Source organism: Anoplopoma fimbria, chromosome 4, assembly GCF_027596085.1.
Source record: "Anoplopoma fimbria isolate UVic2021 breed Golden Eagle Sablefish chromosome 4, Afim_UVic_2022, whole genome shotgun sequence".
NCBI lineage: Eukaryota > Metazoa > Chordata > Actinopteri > Perciformes > Anoplopomatidae > Anoplopoma > Anoplopoma fimbria.
Window position 1 is genome coordinate 17,179,531 of NC_072452.1, and position 27,235 is coordinate 17,206,765.

Sequence of the window (27,235 nt, forward strand, 5' to 3'; positions counted from 1 at the left end):
ACACCCCTTCACAGTGATCTCCCCTGGGTAACAATACCACAGGCGATCACCTCAGCATATTAATGTGATCCAAACAGGACCTTCATCTGTGTCCTTTGTTCCTTCTAGTTTTACCTGTCCTGCCCCTTTAAGATCAGACATTTCAATCTAGGCGTGTTTCCTGCTGCCATTGACTAAAACCGAGAGCTGGCATCTTGCGGGTGGGAAAAAAAAAAAGCTTTACATGTTTGCAGGTTATTTCTTATTCCTGAAGGATTTTTCTTTTTTTATATACATGAGAGCATATGGATCACTCCCAGCAGTGCGGTCACAGTCTCATGTCTGTGAACGCCTGAACGATCATTTATGATTTTTTCCCCCGAGATGATATGAATGTCAATCGGTCAAGGTCCGCGCTCCAGATGCAACAGCGGCTGGATTCTCTAGATTCTACAAGGAAACATATGACACAAGCATTTGGATGAATTTCTAATTAATATATATATATATGTTATTTCATATTCTCCTGGTGAGAGGATTGAGATTGTCGGTGTTGTGAGCAGCGTGGGAGCTCCGCTGTGGGAATGACCTGCTGCAGTGAAGACGGGGAACTGTGAAATAATAATGGATCAGAAAACAACGATGTGACTGCGACACTTTAAACCAAAATAAAGGGAAATGCTTTACAACCATCTCCTCGTGCAGAAATCTTTAAAATCACTGAGTAAGTCGTTTGTTTGTTTTTCTGCCAGTGGACTGTGACACAGTATATTTGCGAGAGCCATCATCTTATTGTCTGAATACGTTTTGCAGTATAACAGCTGACATCCACCCAAAAAAAGAAGGACACCATGTCGGCGGTGATGATCACCAGGAAGGTGCGAAAATGGGAGAAGCTGCCGGGGAAGAACACTTTCTGCTGCGACGGTCGGGTGATGATGGCCCGGCAGAAGGGAGTCTTCTACCTGACCCTGTTCCTCATCGTCGGGACCTGCTCCCTCTTCTTTGCTTTCGAGTGAGTTCATTTCCTGTTTCTGACTCATTAAATGTAATTATGGATTATGATTTGCTCCTGAAAGTGCTCACAAGTCACTTTAAGGCGTCTGTGCCTTTTCCAAATCCCCAAATTCCCAATATTCCTACAGTAGCTGGCAGTATTTTGTAGTGAGAAACCCTTATCCAACTTTAGAGCTGAAACAATCAGTTTGATAAATGTATAAGTTGATTGACAGAAATCCAGTTGAAAGATATTTTAATAATAGCTTCATTTCCTGTCAGTTTTTGAGAAAGAATATAAAAATTCTAAATTACAGTTTTTCAAATGTGAATATTTTCAGATTTTCTTTGTCCTCTATAAACATAAACGAAATATCTTTGGGATTTTGGACAAAATAAAACAACCTGGGGCTCTGATGGCTGTGATGACTAAACGATTAGTCAATTGTTCATATTAATGTAGATTAATCATGGTACTTTTGGTATAGGGATGCAACTACAGATTATTTTGCTTATGTTTATGGATTGATTCGTCAACCATTTTCCTGATGAATCATTATGTCAAATAAATGTCAGAAAGTAGTGGAAAAATAATCTCCTTTCCCACAACACAAGGTGGTGCATTGAAATGTCTTGTTTTATACAAATATATCCAGGTTACTGTCATACACTAGAAACTATAAAAATTATGAAAGTCTAATCTCAACTATTTTGGTTGTATATATTTGATAGGCAATAGTGTTAAATGACATTGTTAAGCTTCAGAAATGTACTTAAAGATAAAGCGATTCGTTGGATCAGTGTCGTCTTGTGAAGTCTGCCTCCTCGCTCTGAGCTTATCTGGACTAAGCCTCGGCTACCTGAACGCCCAGAACCTTCAATAGTAACAAAATAGAATTTCTGTCTGGAGAAGCTCACAAACACACTGTGGATCCCTTTTGCTCAGAATCCAGTCCCTGACAGAGAGAAAGGTTTATGATTGACCGCATACTCAGGTGTTAAATATTTAATAGCCCTATATCTGTTCAGCTGTTCCTCCAGCTAAAGGAGGGATAGCTGGCTTTTTTTTTTTGTTGTCTTGGCATTTCTGTCTCAAACCACTACCCGCACAAACCCAGTGGACTCATTAGCAGTGTGCGAACACTGGCTCTGATGCAGCTTGTGAACCCAAATCCTGTCAGCTATGGCTGCACAGAGATTGTTTTTAAAGTGAAGAACATGAGCTTTAATGATGACCATAAAGCAGTGCTGCTTCTCATTTAGGTTGCATTCATTTTCTATCCTTGTCCCACTTGTTTCCTCATTTTTCTTTCTTTTCTGACCAGTTTTTAACTGACAAATCAGGAACAATGATTTGGCAGAAAAGCCTGCTCTGTAACACAGTAACCCCTCTTGACTGTGGGCGTGTTTGCATATCAGGCCAAATGGATTTGCAGCATATCGGAGTAGAGAAGCAGCTCCTCTCATATAGTGGCCGGCCCTTCCCATCTCTATCTGCTCTGTGCTTTAATGGCCTCCTGCTTTCCAGACAGAAACGAGCTGTTGTCCGGCTCGGAGCAAAGAGAGAGAGAGAGAGATGATACCTCTAGCACTGAACATCCAGAGCCCAGAGGAGGCATTGCGGTGACTAATGGCTGGAGGGTTGTTAGCATGATATGTTCATATTACAGCTGAACATAATTATCTCTCATGGGGAGGGGGGGCTGGTTATTAACGCGGAGATTCGGCCCAGGCAACATGGGGGTCATTTTCCAACTCGCCATTACGCGGCATGTTGATACGTATCTGATTTAAACCTCTGACAGAGTAAAAGCCCTCTGCACAAGACTCTGATGTTTAATGCATTCACAAACTGCCCATTTGCAGCTTTGTTTAATAAAAGCATTGCAATTATGGGTCTAGTTTTTTCTTGCTATGAATATTTGAATATTGTAGAGTGGAATATCCTCAGATAACATCGCAATCAGCAATTGAGCTGCCTTCATTCTCTGATTCAATAGATAATTCGTTTTCTTTCTATACATGTCAGAAAATAGAGAAAAAGGGCCATTATGAGTTCCCAGATAATATATTGAAATTACTTGTTTTTTTCAGAGCAGCTGTCTAAAACTCAAAGATATTCAGCATAACGTCATATATGACAAAGTAGCAGTGGATATTTGGCATTTTTACACATAAATATCTTAACAACCAATATATGGATTGCCACGAAATTTGGTACAGACCTTCATGCCCCACTTCAGAATTCATTTTAATCACATTGGTGATCCCCTGACTTTTCCAGCTCCAGCTGTTATGGTTGATGATATCATTACTGTTTAAAAAAAACATGCTGTGTCCATAATTGATCAAAAAATAAATTTGTAAAAAAAAGCATCTTGATAAGCTAATTTTAGCAAACAAAGCTTTTTGTCTCGGCTATTTCTGGTGCATTTATCTGGAGTTCATCATTCTGACGTCACATACTCTCTTTATAGTGTAGTTTCCTTGTATTGGAAGATTCGTCCCTCACATGTTGGCTTTAAAGTTGCACTGTGATCTGCAGAGGGGCATTGATGGGAGAACAGAGAGGGCAGTGTCCTGGCGTGGGCTGGCTCACATCCAACACCAGCCGCGCAGACATCTCACTTTTATCACCCGCCATCGGCACCCCGTGCAGGGAGACCTCTCTGTGCTTTAATTTGTGCTAAATTGCGGAAACGAGCAGCCGAATACACAAATGGAAAGACCCATTAGGAACGACTAAACAAATTATTCAGGGAAGAGGTGGGCCCGGCCTGTTTTTTTATTTTTTTATTGGCAGAATCAATTTTAGGATGGTGTGTCCTTACCCTGTTGGTTCTCTGCCCATTTAATATCCACTGATGTGGTTTTAAAATTGGATTTTACATATTTATATTTTAATCTATGCTGTATATTAGGCAAAAAAGCTTCTTCCCAGTTTGATGCTCACTGGTTTTAATATTGTGTAAATGTGATTGTGTGCATGCATGCATGCATGCATAATGTGCATGTGGATCCCCACCTATGGAGCTTGGATGAAGGAACAAGAAACTGGAACACAAGGACAGTGTGTCATCTGTCTGTCCACCCCAGGACGCTGAGCTCAGGGCCAGGGAAGCATATGTGCATGAAATGAGACTGAGTCTTTCTCTTTGCCTATGCGTATGTACATTATCTACATCCTTACATATGTAACGATAAGTGTGTCCGGCTGACCGACTGTGAGCTAGTCAGCCTCATAAAACAAATGTATTGAGGATAAGTGCAGAGCGGCTGCAGTCGGAGGAGATCTTGTAACCAACCCCTGAGTCTCCCTCAGCATCTGACCCCACCCTGTCTCCCTGTTAGCCAATCAGCAAATGGCTGCTGGCCTTTGCTAAATGAGCAATAACATGATTTACGCCCTATTCAGAGTACATGCACCATTTACTGTAACAGGGATCCTCAGGCTTTGTTTGCTGGATGCTCTGGCAGGATGAGAGGGCTGTTTTTATGTGGAGGGTGGAGTGATAGTTTTGGCCACATCCTGTGGAATACAGGGATGCATTCTTTACATGTTTCCTCTCTTTGTCGTCATCTATTTGGCTTGAAAGAGATGCTCTCCTGGAGGAAATGTACAGAGATGGCTGCATCTTTAATCATGCTGTTAAATCACCCGTATCATTTTTTCATGTGGCTTAAAATGAAATCATCAGATTTATCATTATTCTTCATTTCACTTAGTGAATATTCTATGACGCAACATCTGTAATCCTGGCTTTAATCCCGGTAAAAGGACCTTGATCCTGGCTCTCATAGTCATCTCTCTCATATGGTATTTAAGTGTTGCATAACAAGGAAGACTAATCTAAACTGGACAATAGATTTCACCGCTTTAGTGTAGCCTCTTTTCTTTTAAATTCACTCATATTGGATTAGGATTTCAAAGAGGTTTTAAAGGACACATTCCTTGTCAGATGTTTTTGGTACAATGAGAGCCTCCTCATGTTTTACCATTACATTCGAGTCACAGAACTAAGCGTTACATTTAATTAAAAAGAAAAAATACCTGAAAGGTTGTCTAACACTACTGTTCTGAAGATATTTCCAGATTCATCTTTGCACACTAAAATATAAAATAAAGCACCAGTTTCAGGTGGAGCTTCAACCAAAATACCTAGAGGGACTTCGTCATTTTGTTCTTGCAAGCAATGAAGATGCATTCGTCCAGCGCCAGGAAGCATGTGGTGTTAGCCAGTTATGACATTTCTCATTGCTCAAAGGGACATTCGTTAGTACTGGCTTCCTGGATTTGGAAATACAGTACAATACAAGTAAAGTTGTTTATTCAGTACAAACAAAATACAGTACAATGAATCAAAAAAGACCTTAAGGATTCTGTTATTACCTTCTGAACGGGGTAAATGTTGGTAAACAACCTTGCCACATGTATTTTTCAGTGATGGGATGCTAAGCTCTGCTCAAATGTAATGTTAATACATAAGAGGAACAAACTGGAGAGGCACGATTACATCTGTGGAAAAGAGCAATATTTTTCAAATATCTCCTGCAGAGGGACGTGAAAATGTAATCCCCTCTCTGTTCAGAATATTTATCAAGTTGGGTAATTAAGTGGTTTACTTACTGGTTGTGGAAAAGGAGGGAGAGGGCAAGTAGAGTTTGTGAGCTTTTGTTTTTTTTAACAGTGCTCTAGAAACAGGCGGAGTCACAAACTACAGGTGTTCATGTGACAGAGGGCTGTTACTGAGGCCCACTGTGGATCTGCCTGCACAGCAAGTGCATGAATATCTGTACTACTATGATTCAGTCAGGTCTGCTACAGCTTACAACTGTTAAGTATTAATAAAGGAAGGGCTTGAAATGTTCAACAAAGGTAAAATGTCACAGTTCACAGAGGCGTGCCGCGATGACGTATTAATCCTGGGTTCAGTGGTTTTATTACTGAGAAGTCGAAGTGATTTTAATTCAGCGATATCCTCACTTTAGAAGCCTCTCATCTCTGAGCTCGTGCTGTACTGGGTTTAGCTGAGAAATCCTCGGGATCAAAGTCTGCAGTAGACGCACCCTAATGCATATAATACCTAATCACATGCACACGCACACATGAAAGTGAACTTAACACTTTGCATGCAGAATCCGCAGTACTGTATACCCCTATCTCTATCTATTATGTAACACTGTGTAATGTTTCTATATTAATGCGATTATTGTAATTTATGACCTGCTGATTGCAGGTTTTTCAGCTCATGGGGTCCCATTATTAAACTATAAAATATATTTTCAATACACATAAACATCAGGGACTAATGGACACTCCTTTAATGATTATATGAGACTTGTGTAAAATGTATTGAGTATTACATATGAGAGGAGCCCTTAATAAGCATGAGTCTGGCAGACTGAATTGCAATAAAACATTTTTTGGGGGGTTTAGTGACTGTGACCTGTTTGTGCTCTCTCAGCAGCTCAGTCTATGTGACGTATCTTTTGCTACGCAGAGGATTGTGGGTCAAAGGAGCCAGAAAAGCATGCTGGCTTTCATACTACAAATGTTACCAAATGCAGTAAGACATCCTGGTATTTTTGGCATTTGAAATACTATGTATTCCACTTTTTTCACTCTCTGTCTTCAGCCCCCAAGCTACGCTGACTCAGGTGACGTCACATGAGGCCATTTTTTTTTTTATGCAGTAGTTTGTGAACAGACTTTGATGGATTCCAGATTAACATTAAGTAGCATTTTAATGTTGTAGCTCGCTGGGGCACTTGAGTAAATGTACTTCGTTACTTTGCACCACGGGAACTACTTTAAAGTGGCAGAACGAGAGGGAATGTCTTAAGTGGCATGCAGGTCTGATCGATCGCCTCGCTGATGAAAACATTTTCCCCACATGGACACAGAGCCTGATTGATTAAATCCAGTTTTTTTTCTGCTGCCTCTGTGGTGACTGATGAACAAACAGCGTCACGACGGCAGCACTGACCTGCTCCTCAACAGCGGAGGAAACGGTCACGTCCAGGAAGGACGAGGAGAGCTTGATGGGAAGTGATGATTGAGTGTGCTTCCAAATCTACCAGTCATCATTATGGGAATTACACTTCATCAACAGACTTCTTTTCCTCAGTCTGAAGCCTCTGGCTGCTCTCTGTGCTAACAAATGGGCCAAACATACTTCACAGGCCTGGTCCAGTGGAAATATCTATCGATTTGTTTTCTGCTCCTAGTTTCCATTAATGTGAAAAAGGGCACTGCTAGACTAGTTCAGCAGGTGTTGTGTTTGTGTGGTATGTGAGGGGTGTGTGAGGTGTGAGGTGTGTGTGAGGTGTGTGTGTGTGTGTGTGGTGTGTGTGTGTGTGTGTGTGTGTGTGTGTGTGTGTGTGTGTGTGTGTGTGTGTGTGTGTGTGTGTGGGGTCTCATTGGTCTCCAGGTATGCTGCCATACCTGAAAGGGTGTATCTAGCTATATGAACAGGTGCGACTAAACAGGTGTACTTGGTTTTGTGCCATGTTGTGCTGACTTGCAATTGTTTACTCAGCTAAATCCCTTTCCTTTTAAACTTTCTTTTAGCTGTGTGTGTGTGTGTGTGTGTGTGTGTGTGTGTGTGTGTGTGTGTGTGTGTGTGTGTGTGTGTGTGTGTGTGTGTGTGTGTGTGTGTGTGTGTGTGTGTGTGTGTGTGTGTGTGTGTGTGTGGTGACAATGAATAAAATGCCACCCAGAGAAGACGGAGACAATATTATTGATGGCAAAATAAATGATGAAGGAGATGATTGTCAGGGTCCAAAACTAAAATGGAGGAAAGTAACAAATCCTCTCTTTTCAGAAGGTGGAACCAACTTGAGTGCTTTATTATTAATCAAAAATAGTTGCTTATTCAATTAAATTACTTATTGTCTCGGCGCTGTACTCCAGCAGATTTGAATTGAAATAAAAACAAGAATAGAGTCTGATAAAACAAACAATCACACAGTGATGAAAACATCCTCATGCAGTACTACTGCTTTAAAGTAGTTTTGGCCACCTAGAATAATTTATAGGTCATACTCATTTATGTAACTGTATCTGCAGTGTTTTTGCTGATATGTGATACAGATTAATGGCTGCCGTCCATATGGGATATTATGTTCCACACAAATGCACCTTGTGTACTAATATCGTGAAGAAAAGTCCTTTAAAATTATTTCCACTTGTACTTCAGACTGCTCCTAATCATTATTTCTTTATATATTAATCTGCTGCTGATTTTTTTTTGAGTAATCAATAAATCATTTTGTCTGTTATATTATGAATATTGTCCACGATGACTTGATTTGTTAAAACCCCAACAATGTTCAATTTGTTATCATTCAATTCGAAGGAAAGCAGCATTTTCTGACATTTGAGGTGATGAAATTTATGGGATTTAAAAAAAGAAAAAAAGACTGAAACAATCGATTGATTTTGAAATTAGCTGTAGACTTTTGTTTTATCAATCCACTAATTGATTAACTGAAGAAGCTCTACTTGTACAGTATATGTATAATGATATGTAAATGTAATGCAGTCTGATGAAATAACTGATTTTACTGGTCCAAATTTCCATCTTCTATATAATGAAGATAGAGTGTGTGTCATCTGTGTGCTCAGGCTTTATGCATGACATGCAGTACAAAAGTCAGTCATGTACAGGACACGGCACAATACCTTGCTCTCCTGTAGTGCAACATTAGTGTTGCATTATGAATATATGATCCCGGCCGTTTGGGAGGGAGATGAGGCCGCACAGTTTAACTATTAATAACTTTATGCAGAAGCCTTTGCTGCTCTGCTCTGCTCTGTCGCAGCGCTTTGCACTGCAGCTCACATCTGTTATCGCTCTGGGCAGCAGGCCTTCTCGGTGGAGCCCTGCTGGCTCTAATCTCAATGGCCATGGCAAACGGAGTTATGCTAATGTTGCTCTCTTGCTCTTCCTCCAGAAGGTGAGGGGGAAGTGTGGCAATGCGTTGTGTATTCACGGCCACGACTTCTGCTCGGTCCGGAGAAAGGGCAGCTCACACGGTTCATGACCTTCTGCTCCGAACACCACTTCGGAATATGTGCGATGTTAAGTCATGCCCTCTCGGCACATGCTCACTTCTGTTAGGGGCCTGGATAGTTGTCATGTCTAGTTGTGATGCAAAAATATAAAATAGTTTAATTCAGAGTACATTTTTTGGTTTGAAATTTTAAGGCTGACAATCAAGGCTTCAATTCACCTGGCAAATATAATTGTTTATTTCCCATATTTCCCTAAATCCAATGTTCAATCAACAGTCCAAATTTTCATATTATTTCAACAATGACATAAAACGAAGCAGCAAATGCTCACATTGGAGAAGCTGTAACCAGAATAAAATAACAGACTGATATGTTATGGAAATAAAGACAAAGCAAAACACAAAAGGTTTTCACTGACAGTTCTGTCAGAACTGACAGAACTCACTGAGTCCCTGCAGACAAAAACTGTAGTTTGACAGTTTATCACTTGATAAAAAATGCTGCTTTCAACTCTTCACCTTTCTGAGAAACATTACCTGCTTTATCTTCTTTCTTTCTTCGTTTTCCGACAGATGTCCGTACCTGGCTGTCCATCTGTCTCCTGCTATCCCAGTTTTCGCTGCCCTGCTCTTCCTCTTCGTCATCGCCATGTTGTTGAGGACCAGCTTCAGTGACCCCGGGGTGCTGCCACGAGCTCTTCCAGAGGAAGCCACATTCATCGAGATGGAAATTGGTAAGTTGGTCGGCGTACCTACAGGCACTTGATCTCTTAAGCACCTAAGCTCTCTTCAACCGAATATTCCTCTAAAGCTGTGTCTCTGTGCTTTTAATATTCTTCACTGAAAAAAACATCTCAATATGTATATTACATCACCTTTTTCCTGCTGCTCCCTGCCCACTTCAAGTTAGTCAGAAGAGGGAAATAAACACAAATACTTACGTGAAATAACTATTCAAAAATAAGAGTTTGTGGCCTTTAATAGAGTTTTCCACACATTTTCCCCTACTGTGTGGCAGGAGGAAGATATACATTAAAGCTGCTATAATCGATATTATTATAATAACAATGTATCAGATGACCATGCAAATTTAGTGTATAAGAGGTCACTACCTACAGAGAATTATAATTTGCATCAAACTTCCCTGTTTTGGGACGCTCTCGTAGGGTTTTTGTTGTTAGTGTACACCCGCGGCTGTGCACTGTACACCTGCCCAACATCAAACACCAGACAGACAGAGTTAGAGACTAGCTGGTGAACATAGTGGAGCATATAGCAGCAGTCAGAGATATTTTTGTCAAGAGTTGGTGGAGTCCAAAAAACTGAGCTAAATAGCTGTGAATTTTAGAATTATATTTCATCAGAAACATGATAATGTTGCTCCGTAACTGCTGGATGTATAACTCTTTGCTAACAAGTTTGCCACATCATCTCTAAATGTGATAATATGTCAATGTTGTGCTACTTGTTTTTCACTGCCCTGTTATTGCATAGAAGTATTTATTTGTATTTAGGGAAACACATTAGAATCCATGACATTACTTATGACTACACTATAATATCAAATGGAATATTTAAAAGTTTATAAATATTTATAAACAAATCATGGAATTTTGCATGACATTTTTTTAATTTCTAGAATTACAATATACGATGTTTGTTAGCCCAACATTTGTGTATGATAATACCAATTTGTTGCTGTTAATAGAAGAAAAGCCCAGTAGCATCCTCATTCATGCACCTTCAGTAATAACGTTCAGATCCACTGCAGATTGTTGAAGGATTTGAAGTAGCATGTGGTCACAAATCTTGTGTGATTGCAGTCCAGCTTCTCACCTTGAAGGGTGCATTATCTACAATCAGTACTGATAATGCCACAAGGCACAAACCTCTTATCTACGTCCATTCAAATGTCCCCTCAACAACAGGTCAAACGACTATTACAGTTCATGGTCATCATCATCATCATCTTGGTTGTTCTTTTTGTATGAAATGACTTCAGAGTTGGGTGGAAGTAGCTCAAGTGAAAGTATTTTGGAGGTATAAATACTTCAGTATACATGCTAGCTACGCAGTGAGCAGACAGCCTCAGTCCTGTTGGTTTATTCATGTTTGTTATTCTTTATGTTGCTGAAGGTTGGGTGAGCTCACCGTGAACGTAGAGCTCGGTCTAACACACATTAATTACAAGGGATGCTGTTGTCTCATTACACAAAACAAACTATACGCTGTATCATAACGGCAACAAAGCCTATGCAAACAAAAAGTAAACAATCATTGTTTTGTTAGGTGAATTTTAGTTTTGTGATCCACTCCATGGGCTGTCCAGATTTTTCTTTTTTTATATCGGGAGGAATCAGCTTTTATTCTGCAATATCTCTGCAACAGTCCTGTCTGCCTCCCCCCTGCATCGTTACCCCCGTCCCTCCCTCTACGTCTGCCTGTGTGGCTGTTCAATGTTCACTCTTTGTCTCTGTTAAAGATTCACTGTGTCCTTCAGCCATCACTCGTGCTCCCTCACTCCGGTCGAGAGGCATGGGTGGAGACTGGTCTCAGCTCATGACAGAGGAGGGCTGTAAAAGCGAGGCTGAGGCCGTCGGTCCTCTGAGAATGGGTTAGCTGGCAGCCAGCGCTTCTCTCGTCATTCTGTGACTCACCGGATGACAATGGCTCTCCACTCTAACTGGCTGTGATGACCTGTACCGCTCTTGCATGTAGTTTATATGAGGAAATCTTATTTGGAATTATATATATGAGTAGAGCTTCAACTAATGATTATTTCACTATTGATAAATGTGTTGATTATTTTTATTCTACTGATCGTTATGCCTTTTAATTATCATCATCTCAAGTTCCCATAGAACCAGGTGATGTTATCAAGTTTACTTTTTTTGTCAGCTCAACATTCAACAACCTAAAGATAGTTAATTAGGTGGAGCCATCAAATGCAGAAAAATGAGAGCCAATGAGTATGCTAAATATGTGTGAAAGTGCAGGCACCTAATGGAATAGTCTTACCTTCCTTTTCTTGAAAAATGTTTTACATTCCACAAAACACTTCTCCCAAAGTGGCAAGTAATTCATCGCTTAAATGTGTCTCATTTCCATGTGAAGAATATGCACTAAAGCAGCATAAATGAAGCACTTAGTTTAACAACTTCCATCCCACACTTGTAGCTCTCAAACAGTATGTTTTTTAACGTGTTAAGGAAGCCGTTTGCTGTTATGGGCGTGGGCCTGCTAACAGATAACAGCCAGTCGAGAGAGAGCAGGTGTTGATCTCATTCTGAGGCCGAGGCAGGCATGTTGATGAAGATGCTCTGTCCCCTCTGCCTGTTAGCCACAATTCCCGAGGGGGAATGCTAATAGCAGGAGATGCATCCTCTTGGAATATCTAATGCCACTAGCAGACAGAGCTTTGCTACCCGAGGGAGTGGCATCATTCCCTGTGAGCGATGACTCATTAATTTATTCTCGGCTGGTTTAATCTGAAAACCACTAATCCTAGATTCAGTAGATTCATAATACAGAACAGTTTGTCCTGTCAGATAAAGTCAATTTTACAATTTTTATGTCTGTAGATGTATTATGGATGGTTTTTAATCACGCTTGTAAGAGTGCTAGTTTCACTGATTTATCCATGCAAGAACTGTTTTGTTTTACATAATGTTCATTTACATAATGAAATTTCCACAAATACTACATTTGTTATATTAATGTTTCTCCAGAAAGTCAAATGAGCATGGTGGCTCTTTTCCATTAGCTCCACGTTCACGCCTTCCTAATGCAGCATGTAAATGGTAGGTTAGTCTCCTGGGAGGTTCCAGCCAGCAGCCCTCTGGTCATTAGCCGGCCTCTCTACCATCTCGGCTCCTGCAGTGCTACACAATCAGAGAGATCTGAATTTACCAAGAAAAGTGAATGTGTGATGATTTAATTTGCTGCAGAAACAAAACCCTTTCACCGAAAAAGATATTTTGGTGTCAAGAAGGTTAGTTGAAGCCCAAACAGAGCAGGATACCTCATTATTGTGTTGCAAATAAATAATATTAACAGCTCAGCAGTGATTACACATAAATCCACCATCATCGATTCTGTATCGAGCCAATGTTGTCATTCACTGACACCTTCAAGGTTCAGCTGACAAGATTTACATCCTATTTTTTTCTGTCCTTGTCACTGAATCTCACATTTCTCACTGCCTGTTAAAGACCTGTACATTCTCAGCTTTTAATGTGCATTATTTGTGATTTTTGACGACATAACTTGTGTTGTTGTTGTTGTTGTTTTAGATTGTGATTTGATAACAAAACCTTTTATAAGGTACATTTTGTCATTTAGAGTGCCAACACCTACTTATGAGTGTTTTTGTGTTTCCACAGAGGCTGCCAATGGGAACGTCCCCGCGGGGCAGCGACCCCCACCTCGAATCCGCAATGTTCAGATCAACAACCAGATCGTCAAACTCAAGTACTGCTACACCTGCAAGATCTTCAGACCACCTCGAGCATCTCACTGCAGCATCTGTGACAACTGCGTCGGTAAGAAATGTCGTCTGATCTGCCGTCAAAGGCTTTTCAAAGTGAGAAGACGGCCCATTGAAATTGGTTTATTTCAGTTTTTTTCATAAATAGAAAGGTGAGTAATGATTTGTGGCGAAAAATAGCATGCTGACGCGATTATTGCTACTGAAGCCTTGACCTTAATTACCTCTGCATTCATTTGTTACATTAATGAAAACATTAGAAATAATAGCTTTATAAATAAATGTTGGACTAAGCAGACAGGGTGCAAAAGTTTTAGAAAAATGAATCAAATGAGCCAAAAACTTCACAGGGACTGTTTTTATTATGGAATGTGCTTTGAATTTTGAAGGCGGTTTTGAACTATGTGTGTATGTGGCTGTGTCGTCTCTCAGCTCTGCAGAACAGCAGTGATTTGGCTTATGATGATTGAGGAATGCGTCTGAAGGGAGTGTAGACTCTTTGGCCATATGAGAGGAGACAGTGGAGGCTCAGTGAGGGAATAAGCGCTCAGTCATTGTGAACACTGGTTCATCTGTGTCCACCTGCTGTAGAAACACACACACACACACACACACACACACACACACACACACACACACACACACACACACACACACACACACACACACACACACACACACATAGTCCAAGCATCACAGCAGCATGCCTCAATCCCTCTTTTACTGCAGTCATATCTTTTCCTACTCAACCTGACGTTGTTTATAGTGGTTAAAGTCTCTCACAGGATCTGCAGCATAATAAAAAACAGCCAAACTGCTTAAGAAATTATAATTGCTCCCGGATCTTCTCTGGTTAATATATTATCAGATGTCTGATGTACCATATGGCCTGTAGGTATTTGGACACTTGTTTTTGCTCTGTATGTAGCACACTGCAGTTGAGATAAAACAATAACTAAGGGGTAAAGTGCTCACCTGGCTCCAGACCTCTGAATTGCTGTACACATCATATTTTTGTTTTTCCAAATGGACAAAATTGCAATTTAGTTTCATTATCAAGCTAGTAAAGTGCTGTCAGCTTTAATTTGAGGGCTTTTGACATCCATATTGATCGAACAGCCTTGAGGATTATTGTCCTGCTGCACTCTATATGCAATCTAAAAACTGGGGGGGTGACTATTTATGGTTACAAATGCTGTGTCTCAATTGGAATACTTCTGTTATTACAATTCCATGTAGTAGTACACTGTGTACTTACTTTACTTCTACTTCTTCTTCTTCATGGAGAATTGCAACCGGGCGGAGCATTAGCACCAAAACTTGGTTGTGATTGTTGCCAAATTATCTGCCAGCTTTTTTTTCACTTCACACTTAAATAAAACTTTACTTTTTTTACGTGCTTGCGTGATCCCTGTTTTCAAAAGAGTCTACAGCCACACTGGCAGCTTTGTGAGGCTGCACTTTGTGGTGCTTTGAGCTAAATGCTAATGTCGTCATGTTAACATGCTCACAAAACGATGCTGATGTTGTTGGAGAAGTAATGTTCACCATCTTTGTTTAGCATGTTGGCATGTCAAAATTTGCTCGACTTCTACCAAAGTAATTTGATATTCAGTCATTTGTTCATGAACCAAAGTATTGGATTCATTGAAATGTTGACCTGATGGTGGTGCTCAATGGAAAGTCGGGGGATAACCAGAGTCGCTAGGGTTCATCTTCTGGTGACAATAAATGTCCACAGGGCAATCCATTGATTAGTTTAGATGTATCAGTGTGAATGGAAGTAGTGGACCAACCAAATGACAGACACCACCATCCCTACAGCTATGCTGCTAGCCTGGCTAAAAAAAAAATTAGGATGACTAAATAAAAAGTTTGTGATTCCTACACTGTTTACCAAGTATTTATGTTTTCACCCTGTCAGCACTGAATCTTCTTTACTCTGTAGATAAAAAAAACAATCGATTTATTTTGACCTTATATCTACGAGCTGCCTCACGTCTTGCATTTCTGTTGCGATGTTTACTACATCCAGGGAGTGCAGCAGACTCTGCACTCCCTGATGTCAGTTTGACCCTTCCCTGCTTTCATCTGGCTCTCCTCAAAAATATAGAAGAGGAGATTCAAAGAGGAAGTGATCACTATATTTAGACTGCAGGTTTACAGAAGCAGATGCACAAAGCTGTCTTTGATTAAAACACTGGTGTATTTTTAACAATTGTCTGATTTCCAAAAGTGTCTGTTTTCTAAGAAACTTATTTGGTACTATTGACATATTTATAGGGTGACCTTTTCCTCTTTTTCACAGACCGTTTTGATCACCACTGTCCGTGGGTAGGGAACTGTGTGGGCAAGAGGAACTACAGATATTTCTACATGTTCACCTTATCGCTCTCCCTGCTCACCATTTATATCTTCACCTTCGACATCGTCCATGTTGTGATGCGTAAGTATCCTGTCAGCCTGTTATCCAAACTGAAGGAACAAACATATGGGAGAATACTACATGAACTGATAAAAGAATGTGAAAAAACAAGAAGGATGACCTTTGAGACACCAGCAGCTTCTAGTGTACATGCAAATACTTGCACATGTTCTTAAACTATGACCTAATTCAGACCAGGCTTTTCCTGTAACGTGACATGACACGCAACAACAACTGACAGCTTGACATGATTCCTCCTTTATTCTCATCCTCCTGCTTCCTTGTTCTAACCAACCGGCCAGACAGAAGACAGAGAGACAAGGAAACAATGCTTTCTAGTCAGGATAATTAGCGCTGGGCTTGTTATCATAGTACTGGAGTAATTGTCTTTTCAGTAAAGAAAAAGGAATGTGAAAGTGGGATTTTTAGAAAAAAATCTTTTAACTTCTCTCTGTGTTGCTCTGTTCACAGGTTCAGTGGATAATGGCTTTTTGAACACTTTGAAGGAAACACCTGGAACATATCCTTTTAAGCTCTGACCACAGTATACACCACAAAAAACAGCTGCTGCGTGGGCCATGTTTGTCAGATTTTCTAGAATAGAAATTGAAACCATACTGAGTGTCACACCCCGACTTTGACCGTTCCCAAACCTGTCCTTAAACTGTGATTCTTAAAAAAATAGCTTAGCATCTGTAACCCGGTTGAGCAAACCCATCAGGCTTGGATTTCTGAACATGTCCTTTTGAAGCCTTTCCAAAACTAAAAACACAAGAGTACATGTGTAAAGAATGTATTAAAAAAAAAAAGTGTTAATCTGCTCAAGCAAAAGCTGCAGCCAAAAAATAAAATAAAAATATGAGCAATTATGTAAGCTATGCAGCTAAACAGTGTCATATTAGAACAAAAGATCTAAAACATTTGTATCATACTCATAATAATCATAATACTTAAAGACTAACTAGCTCTACACTACAATGAAAGGTCAACGCTGTTTCTTTGTTGTCTTCCACTCCAATTACTAACTGGTGAGGATGCTGACTTTGTACATGGTGCCTACCTGGTACAAGTACCGGTAGCTTAAGCCTCAATTATATAGCACAAGAACATGTTTTTAGCTATTGAGTGCACATTTAAGACCCCCTTTACAAGATTTTAGTTTTAATTTTGTCATCTGACGCACTGAGCTGTCGTTTGCTTAGTTAGATTGCTATCAACAGTAGTCATTTCAGCCAGAATAATCGACGGTCACTAGATAGAAATTAAAAGCTGATTTTGATAGTAATGTCACAGTGGATCAATCGCATTATGTAAAGTAACTCAGGGGTAGCAGGCCTTATGATCAGATGAAGCCATTAGACGTTTTATTGATGGACCTGAAGTTAATTCCAGCTTATCTTTCTTTTTGCACAGTAAAAAGGGTAAAAACCTTAAAAGAAGGGTACCTTTTAAAAGCTTCGGTTCCTTTCACTCACCGCCACTGGCTTTAATCATGTTGCATAATTGTCTGCAGTTCTGCCGTCACTTGCTGTCCACTGTTTAACCAGTGACCACGTGTCAGGCAGAAAACATCTGTTGCTGTTTTCTTAACTCGAGTCCACTGTGCTGGAGGTTCTCGTGTGTTTCTTCACCCTGTGGTCGGTAGTGGGACTAACCGGCTTTCACACCTACCTGATCTCTCTCAACCAGACCACCAATGAGGACGTAAGTGCATCTTACTGCATGACTAATGCTGTCACGTCTTCTGTTTGTTTTATATTTGAATCATCCTGTGAGGCTCAGTGCTATACTTTGCATCTAGTTTGTTTAGGTAGCGTGCTGTCTTTATGCAAATGAACCATGACTTGTAAACCCGTGGACCAACAGGATAACTCATAACTCATTCTTTGTTTTTTTTAGTTCCAAAGTAATTTAGTAATTTAGTATATTCTTTGATATTATTATTATGATGATGGTGGTTATTATTATTATTATTATTATTGCTATCATCATAGTACTGTATTCCACTTATGGGCTATGTTTGTCTTGGTTTCACCAACTAAAAAACCTTGTATATGGGTATCATGTTGAGTTCCGACCACAAGTGATCCCTCATTTACACTTGTCATTTCAAGTTTTCAGATAAAATTCAGATGTTTTTATCCCACTTTTCTTTCACAATTCATATACACATACATGCAACACTGTGGCCAGTCCACAGAGCTGATTACATAATGCACCTGAACTGGTTTTTTTCCAACTAAAGAAAAGAAAGAAATGCCAGAAGAATAATAATATGTGCACTATCAGTTTATCTACAACACTAACAGTTTTGCTTGGTAGCTAACAATTTTATATAGTTATATATAAAGAGAGACACAGACATTTACACCTTTTCAACATCTGGCTAGAAGCACTGAGCTGCTACTTTATTTTTTCTTTACATCTGATAGTTTTGCGATTTGCTGACACACATGACGTGGTTAATGTAAATAAGGGAGAACTGAAACCCAAATATTCAGTAACTTTTGACACTGCTGATTTCTGTTCAGCTGAGAAGCCAGCAGTATTTATGTACCATAAACATGTCAGAGCAAAGTCTTGATCAATCACAGATGAGATAAAAAAGAGTGCAGATATAGCTCTAGTCCTCACATATTCAGGAGTTTGTTTTAGAAATTATTGTTGACGCTATAATCGTCATAATGAAGATAAAGAACAGTTTTAAGAATAAGTGTGTAAACGTTGTGATCAGGCAGCCTGGCTTCACGTGGCTGGAAAGACAAACATACTTCTCAGAGGTGTAAACACTAGAATTTCTAAGACTACAGAGCTGTTTCCTTGACAACGGCTCGGCCTCTTTAAGCATCGAAGGACGGTGGGCTGGTAAACTGTAGCTTGTTAAACAAGGCTTTTATATTGTAAAGTACAGCAAAGCAAACACAGAAAGTGTTAAAAGAAAACAGAGGTTGCGGAAAACAAGATCTCACCGGAAACTAGAAAGTATATTTATAACTGCAGTTAAAACAGAGACACACAGGATGTCACATTTGTTTGCTGTTCCTTCTTTTTTTAAATTCAAACTTCACACTTTGCAGGAGGCAGAATTGACCACATGGACGGACTTACCAATGTGTTTCAAAATGTATTAAGTCCTATTTTTATCAGTTCAGCCACACTGAGACTGAATGTTGCCAATACAGCAGGAACACTTTTATTCTGCTCAGAGTCTGAGCCATATGACAAACTCTCTGGTTAATGCTTGAACTCCTCTCTGCTCAACCTGCCGACGTCGTCTAATGATCTAAAAATATGCATGAAGAGCTGCTATAAAAGAAGAGCTTAATAAAAAAGCAATGAAAGAACTGAGCTGAAATAAGATCAAAACGGACCAGCTGCTTTCTGACTCTAGCTAGATTTAGAAAGAAGCTTGTGAGGCTAAATGAGGAAAAGAAGTATTGATTGCTTGATCGCATTACCGTTGAGTCATTATTGAGTCACCACACGCACACACAGACACACACACGAAGCAGAAGATGAGTGGTGTTGATGAAGGTGGATGAATCCACAGAGGGAGTAATTTATGTTGTTTGTGTATGCTAGAGTTAACAGTATGTATACTTTTGGAGGCTTTGTTAGCCCAGATCTGACTGCAGAGACCCTGATGAGAAGCAGAGAGAAGCAATGATGGTGGTGGGAAGTTCTAGATGGCTGAAAGCAAGAGAGTGCACTCGTACTTTGTTGTAATGATTAATTTATAATTCCCCTTTTTCTTTCCAGCGGGAAAGCTGGCCTCATTTTTTTCATTTAATCAGTGATGAAGCTCTGCAATGTGCACCTACAGTACAGAGTGATGTTGCTCCAGGAGATGAAACAATGGCTGTCAGCCTGGCCCGCTTCGATATCTGTGATTGGCCTAATAATAGCAGCATCGATACCTGCAGGGGCCTGGCACGCTGCCAGAGATACTGCTGTTGCAGAAAGATGGGGGGAGGGGGGAGCGGGTGAGAGGAGGGGGAAGAAAAGGGGAAGATAGAAATGGTGGAATAAGGGTGAAAAAGAGAGAAGGCACCTTGAGTGTTGTAGCTGCTCTGGTCTCTCCCATAGGATACCACCTGCCCTCTCAACTGTGTCTCCTCCACACACACACACACACACACACACACACACACACACACACACACACACACACACACACACACACACACACACACACACACACACACAGATAGCATACATAGGCATGCAGTACTGAAGTACCAGACTGTTGACCTATATCTACCACAACAAAAAAAGCAGTTTTCTTTGACCCGCTATAAACTCACTTTGTTTAGCGTATGCATCATTTATAAATGTCAATCAATCTACTTTTTCTTCCTCTGCATGGTTTTTCATGCAATCAAGCTCGCACTTAGATATTATGATGTAATACTTGGTTTTGGCGTTTCTCACATCAATGTTAATACAACAAAACAATCCTATAAATAGCAGTAACCCTACTTAAAATCAAATTTGTCTCCTTGATAGAAATGATAAGGTTGCATTTTTTGCTTTACTACAAGGAGCAGTGTTTATTGTATTATCTATTATTCTATTCTATTCTTAATGTCCTTCCTATACATATTTTCTTTAAAAAACCTGGCTCAGGAGGTCGAGCAGTCGTCTTAATTTGTACTCATCAGAAGGTCGAGGGGTTCTATTCTCATCCCCTGCTGTTGACATGTCAAAGTGTCCTTGGGCAAGTTACTGAATCCTAAATTGATCTCTGAGTGTCAATGTTAAGCAGATGACACCTTCTATTGTAGCCTCTGCCACAAGTGTATGAATGGTCGAATGCTGGCTTGTGTTATAAAGCGCTATGCTCTGTATAAATGCAGTGCATTTGCCTTACAATCCCAAAAACATGCAGAAGAGGAGTAGAGTCAGCGAGTGAAAATCCCCAAATTATCAAAGATACAAGTTATGTCAGGCTGAATTTTGTTCACATTTATCTAAAATGACGCACAAGACATCTGGAATATTTTTTCATTTGATGTTATTGTGCAGCAAAGTAGCATGAAGTCCTGGGTTTGCATATTTCCCTCACTGTAAACATTATATCGATATGAAACAAGCCAATACAGAATGTATATGATAGAGCCAGTACGGAATAAGGGGATTTTTCCACCGAAAAACAGGATTCTTTTGGGGGTTAAAACGTGCCTCCTGTTAAACTGAGAACACAAAGTGGTAGTATAGTGGTAGTATAGTAAATGTACTGCTAGGGGAATCCTTTGTATGAATTCCCAGATTTTTCAATGAATTATTAAAGTTGTTGTCATCATGCTGTGCTTGCTCGCACCCATTGGCAAATAGAGTTTCCATTAAACCAGGAATCATTAAATCCATGACTAGATACTTTTTACTAGGTCAAAGCCAAGCCTTTGGGAAAAACATCTAAAAAAGGAACTAGGCTTTTGAATAAGGTATAAGCACAGGGAAAATATGGGGGATGTGTTTGAGAAGGTTTGCTGCTCGGATGATGAATGTTGTGCACATTTTATTTCTGCCCAGATTAAAGGATCCTGGTCGGGAAAGAACAGAGTCCAGAACCCGTACAGCCACAAGAACATCATCAAGAACTGCTGCGAGGTGCTCTGTGGGCCAGCGTACCCAAGGTAGGTCCGTCAGATTAAGTCTTGAACTAAACAGAATCTGACATCTTTCTTGTTTAATTTACTGTCATGTTGTCTGTTTTAGATTCGTGCTGTCTTCCTATTGTTATCAATGAGCTCTATATCGGTGCCTGTGATAGATTACATTTTTAGATTTGTCCCCTATCCTACACTTCGTCCCGGTGAATAACGAGCAGGATGCAGTTAGTGACTGATCGCCTTGTCTCGCTCCCCAGCGTCTTGGACAGAAGAGGACTGATGCAGGAGGATTCACCTGTTTCCTCTACGTCTGCTGCACCCTCCTCTTCCAGCAGCAGCAACCCAGTGTCACAAACCACGGTGAGAGGACACACGCACACGCACACACACACACTGTACCCTCCCCCTCCAAGCATCTCTCTGGCTCTAAAGTAGATTGAGGCTGCAAAGCACAGAATCGTGAATACGGAGCAGACATGAAGACAGTCTAAACCAATTACAGAGTGTTGGAGAGAAGAAATGAGCTGTGTGTGTGTGTGAGCGTAAGTGGAAAGCACATTTCTTAGCGAATTGACATAGATAATCCATCTTTAAACACATGGATTTGAAACCTATTTGTGGCTCTTTAGAACATTTTTGTTAGGGTTAGGGTTAAAACCATTAAAGAAATTGTGATTTGTTATATTTTCTGCTAATAGATCATTAGCAGTGTTTGTGATTCTTTTTGACTCGCAACTGATGTCACAAACGCATCAAGCGTTAGTTCACTGTCACCATATTGTGTCCCAGGTTCAAGCCCACTCTCAAACAGATGTCATTAATGGTTTGTAGTAATTAAAAGGGCAGAGTCGTTGGTGCAGTGAGCAATTTGTATCAGGTCCCAACAGAATATAATGTTATGTAGTGAGCTAACGTTAGCTAGCCTCAGTGTAAGCCTGCTAATTCAGTAAAAATGCCAACTGGCTGAAAATATTAATTTGGAAGTCCCCATAAAACTGTGACCGTCAGACAGGTATTTGATTAACCTGCTTTGTGTTATTTTTAGCAACATCCACTGGATTGTTTTAAAAAAAAAAAAAAAAAAAAAAAATCATGATGTTTCAATGATTTTATAACATACTTGTTGTTTGCATGTATTTATTCCTGTGATGCTTTGCTGCAGCTCAGTTTGTCAGTGTCTCTCTCTCCTCCGCCTACAGAAAACAACGGCTCCACTCATCCCCAACGAGCACACACCTGATGATGCCAAGCCGAGCATCGCTGCTTCAACAGAGAAGAGCGACTCCCCCAAAGAGGAATTCCCTCCTTCTACAAAGGTCCCGCCCCTGGCTTCACCCGAGGCTGATGCAGAAGCGTCCCTCACCAAGGACAAGGCCCAGTAGCTGCATGAGGGGGTGGCTCTCGCTGTAGCCACTCCCCACTGTATCCTGCCTGGTCAGGAACTGAAACATTAATAATCAGTGTGTGATTACTGTGCAGGTGACTCAGTTGTTCTCTGATACCCACCTTACGTTCAACCAGAAGAGCAGAGCTTCTGCGGCAGCTCCTCCCATTCCCTCCTCTCCTCGCCAGTAGCTGCAGAGCTGTTTGATTGACACTTACTCCTGCAGGAGGAGGAGTAATTTAATGGAAAGTCAGCAGCTTCCTCTCTGTCTCCTGAACACTGCATGGAAAAGACACGCAGGAGGAGAAGCTGCTGGAAGGACTGCAGAGACAAAAAACTCTCCAAGCGTATGACATCCCCACAGGTCACCCGTGGGTCGCTCTGAAAAATTGATTTAAAATTGCATAATGACATTTATTGTAAAAGGCCAGTTCAAATATATTCCTTGCAACTGTCTGGCAAAGACAATATTACTTCTGGACATGTATACAACTTCATACATACAGTTACTTTTCTGTTGTGTGCACATTACATGCCCTATGCAAACTGTGAGACGGCTGGACAAGCAGCTCTTTGATGTGTGGAAAGAAGGGATAGCGTCTGTGAGTCTTTAAGTTCACATGATGTCAATGCAGGGGGCGGACATGCAAATCCTTAGCTGAGATATCCTAAAGGCTCCTTCCAGTCAAGTCAAACTCTACCTTGTATTCTGATACCGCTGCATTCAGTACTGTTGATACTTACGTGCATCTATTTTTTAAAGTGATCCAGACCAACGCCTGTCCTTCCATTTTTTATATAACAAGGATGTAGTATGACGTCGGTGCTCTGAAACAGATGAAATTGCTTGACGTGCAGTTAAAGTCTTGTATCCAGGAGACACTCAGAGATCCAGTGAGTGAGAGAAAAGGCCTGACTTCTCATGATAGTAGACACTGGCAGTAACAGTGCCTTATTGCAACAGTTGCACCATCAAATGCAACTGAGGTCGACCATCAGAGAAGCCCTTGAGATCCGTTTCTAACCACTGGTGCAGTGTTAAATAAGAAAGGCCAACGTTTATACACCAATTAGTCCAATGTTTCCCAACCTGGGGGTTGCAAGAAAAATCTTAGAGGTCACAAGATGATGTAAGGAATAGTAAGACATTTTGGAAAATGTCAGGTTTATTTGCGTTCTTCCAGAGAGTCGAATGAAAAGATCGATACCGCTCTCATGTCTGTATAGTAAAAATGAAGCTACAGCAAGGGGGTTAGCTTATCTTCGCATAAAGTCTGGAAACGGCACCTCTAATACCCACTAATTAATGTGCTAAATCAAATTTAATTGTCTTTTAATAGTGAGCTTAAGAGGTTCTGGTAGATGTTTAGACGGAGCCAGGCTAGCTTTTTCCCTCTGTTTCCAGTCTTTATGCTAAGCTAAGCTAACTAGCTGCTCGCTGTAACTTCATATTTAGCGTACAGAGAGCGCACAAGAGTGTTATCAAACTACTCATTTAAATCCCAGAAAGAAATTAGATAACCAAGTATTTATTTTAACAGTATAGGAAATAAACATTCTGCCAAATAATACTACATAATTGTGCTTTTGAGAGGATAGAATGACTGGTTGAACAAGTCACAGTCTGCTGGCGTATGAAATAGCTTGGTTTCAAGGGGCTCACAGGTCTGAAAGGTTGGGAACCACTGAATTAAACCTTGTGAAGCAAAAACTAAGCAAAGCCATTTTTGAATTGTACATAGTTTTAGAAGGTAAAGATGTACTGAAAGCGGTGTTGCAGTGGGGCTGGTGTTTATTATGCTGCCTGTGAGCTTGAGCACTTCCTCCTGCAACTCACACCAGAGCTGATCTTCCTCTGAGTCCTCCCTCTTCCTGCCATGTTTTGCCGCCTCCCTCGATACAAACATATTTTACTCTTCTCCTATTCCTTGCATCTTTGCAGTTTGTGTGCCAGAGAAATCCTTTCTTTTCACTCATCTGTGTATTTCAGCATTTAATGTGGCTGGAGACTTTTTTTTGTTATTGTCACAGATCGCCCGAGGGGGCAGCAACCACAGAAAGGAAAGAGGGAGAGAGAAAGTGAAGCCTATTCTTAGTATTTAAATGATGTTAGCTGATAGTGAGGGTTTGTAATAGTGATTGTGTTGTATGCAAGACAGAGTTAGTGTTTGTGAAATATACTTGTGTTGAAGTTCTAGTGTGTCAACAGCTTTGTATCAGACTCAGAAATCTGACCGAGATTATTTATTATTTAGACACAATTAAAGTCAAGGCGCATTTTATCCTATGGGTTTAAAGACAAAGAATGGGAAATGCAATTAAGGATCCTGAGATTGTTGGCAGCTGTTTGATTATATTCATTGCACCATAATATTGGCGCAGTTGAAGCATAAGATATTTCACACTTTGAATGGCAAAAGATTAATCTACACCAGTTTTATTAATTATTGGTTCATCTGTCGATGATTTTATTGATTGTTTGGTCTATATAATGTCAGAACATTTTGAACATTTAACAAATTTAAAATTATATAACTTTTTATTAAATTAAAAACAAAACCCCAAATATTTAATTTATTATCAGAAAATATTTACATTCAAAAAGCTGGAACTAGCACATTTGGGCACTTAAAAAAATAGCTGGTAATCCATTTTTTGTTGCTCGACTCATTGATTAATTGACTGATGGTTTCAGCTCGAGGTTTATCTCTACACTCGGATGAAAACAGGAGAATTAACTGACATAATCTGTTGGAAGAAGCTTTAGGTGTGTGGCAGTATTGTTTCTGTGAAGTATAAAAAATATTATAACTGCTGAGTATGTGTTTGGAAAACTTTACAGTAAGGATTACTAAACCAAGACCAGCTTTTAAAGATGAAATTAGTGGCTTAACTTTATTTGTAGAAAGTATTTGAAGACAGTTTGGTGTGTTTGATAGCTGTCGCCGAGAAGCAAGAATGTATGTGATTGATATTCCAATAAAAGAAGGGACGGGAGATTTTAAAGGATTAAGTTTAAGGTCTAAAGGTTTTGCCGACTTAAGATCTGAGCTGATCTTTTGTACATCTGATTCCTGCATTAAAATGCCATGAAGTGGTCAGATCTGAATGCTCTGATCAATCTATTACATTGCATTATGTATACAGATACAGTAATATACCATTGATGGAACTCTTAATTTATGATCACTTTGTTAAGTATCAGCACTGTGATTATCTGTATTTCATTCAATTTACTTCACTTCTTTTTACATGATCAATGTGTCTGGTAAATAAACAATATTGTCTTATTATTATTTGTCTTCAAAAGAAGTTTTGTTTATTTATATATTTTTTAGAAAAGGTCTATGAACATTTGTTAACACATACCTCCAAATAGAGAAAACATAACCAAATACAGAAACGTGCTGATGAAGACACACACAACAACGGAAACCAAAGGACATTACAATGTGATAAACAGTTGAAATGAATGCCATCAAAAAAAAAGTCATATTATAGCTTATAAGAAAAAGTCATAGTTTAGCATCCAAAAAAAAGTCGTAGTATAGCGTGTCAAAAGAAGTCCTAGTATAATATTTTTTAAAAAGTAATGAAAAAGCCATATTAAAGTATTTAAAAAAAGTCATAGTAAAAAATGGGAAATGCATTTCTCTGTCGGAAAAAAGTCATAAAAAAGTCATAGTATAGTATGTTGAAAATAAGTCATAAAAAAGTCATAGTATAGTATGTTGAAAAATGTCATATTATAGTATGTTGAAAAAAGTCATAAAAAAAGTCATAGTATTGTATGTTGATAAAAGTCATAAAAAAGTAATAGTATAGTATGTTGAAAAAAGTCATAAAAAAGTCATAGTATAGTATGTCGAAAAAAGTCATATTATAGTATATTGAAAAAAAGTCATAGTATAGTATGTTGAAAAATGTCATATTATAGTATGTTGAAAAAAGTCATAAAAAAAGTCATAGTATTGTATGTCGATAAAAGTCATAAAAAAGTAATAGTATAGTATGTTGAAAAATGTCATGTTATAGTATGTTGAAAAAAGTCATAAAAAAGTCATAGTATTGTATGTCGATAAAAGTCATAAAAAAGTAATAGTATAGTATGTTGAAAAATGTCATAGTATAGTATGTTGAAAAATGTCATATTATAGTATGTTGAAAAAAGTCATAAAAAAAGTCATAGTATTGTATGTCGATAAAAGTAAAAAGAAAGTCATAGTATAGTGTGTCGAAAAAAGTCATAAAAAAGTCATAGTATAGAATGTCGAAAAAAGTCATATTATAGCATATTGAAAAAAAGTCATAGTATAGTATGCCAAAAAAAGTCATAA

At 39.4% G+C, this 27,235-nt stretch overlaps 1 protein-coding gene across 1 annotated transcript; it reads left to right on the top strand.

Annotated features, from left to right (window-relative positions):
- The first annotated feature begins 182 nt into the window (after positions 1-182).
- Positions 183-26,160, top strand: zdhhc9 (zinc finger DHHC-type palmitoyltransferase 9). Its single transcript, XM_054597468.1, has 10 exons — positions 183-703; positions 793-994; positions 9,565-9,725; positions 13,374-13,532; positions 15,786-15,923; positions 16,374-16,420; positions 17,502-17,606; positions 21,435-21,538; positions 21,772-21,874; positions 22,714-26,160. The coding sequence occupies exons 2-10, from the start codon at positions 831-833 to the stop codon at positions 22,894-22,896; spliced, it is 1,164 nt and encodes a 387-aa protein (XP_054453443.1). The 5' UTR covers positions 183-703; positions 793-830; the 3' UTR covers positions 22,897-26,160.
- Positions 26,161-27,235: the final 1,075 nt, after the last annotated feature.

Coding starts and splice junctions, on each gene's coding strand:
- zdhhc9 (XM_054597468.1), top strand. CDS start 831: ATGTCGGCGGTGATGATCACCAGGAAGGTGCGAAAATGGGAGAAGCTG. Junction 995..9,564: donor TCCCTCTTCTTTGCTTTCGA/GTGAGTTCATTT, acceptor GTTTTCCGACAG/ATGTCCGTACCTGGCTGTCC. Junction 9,726..13,373: donor ATTCATCGAGATGGAAATTG/GTAAGTTGGTCG, acceptor GTGTTTCCACAG/AGGCTGCCAATGGGAACGTC.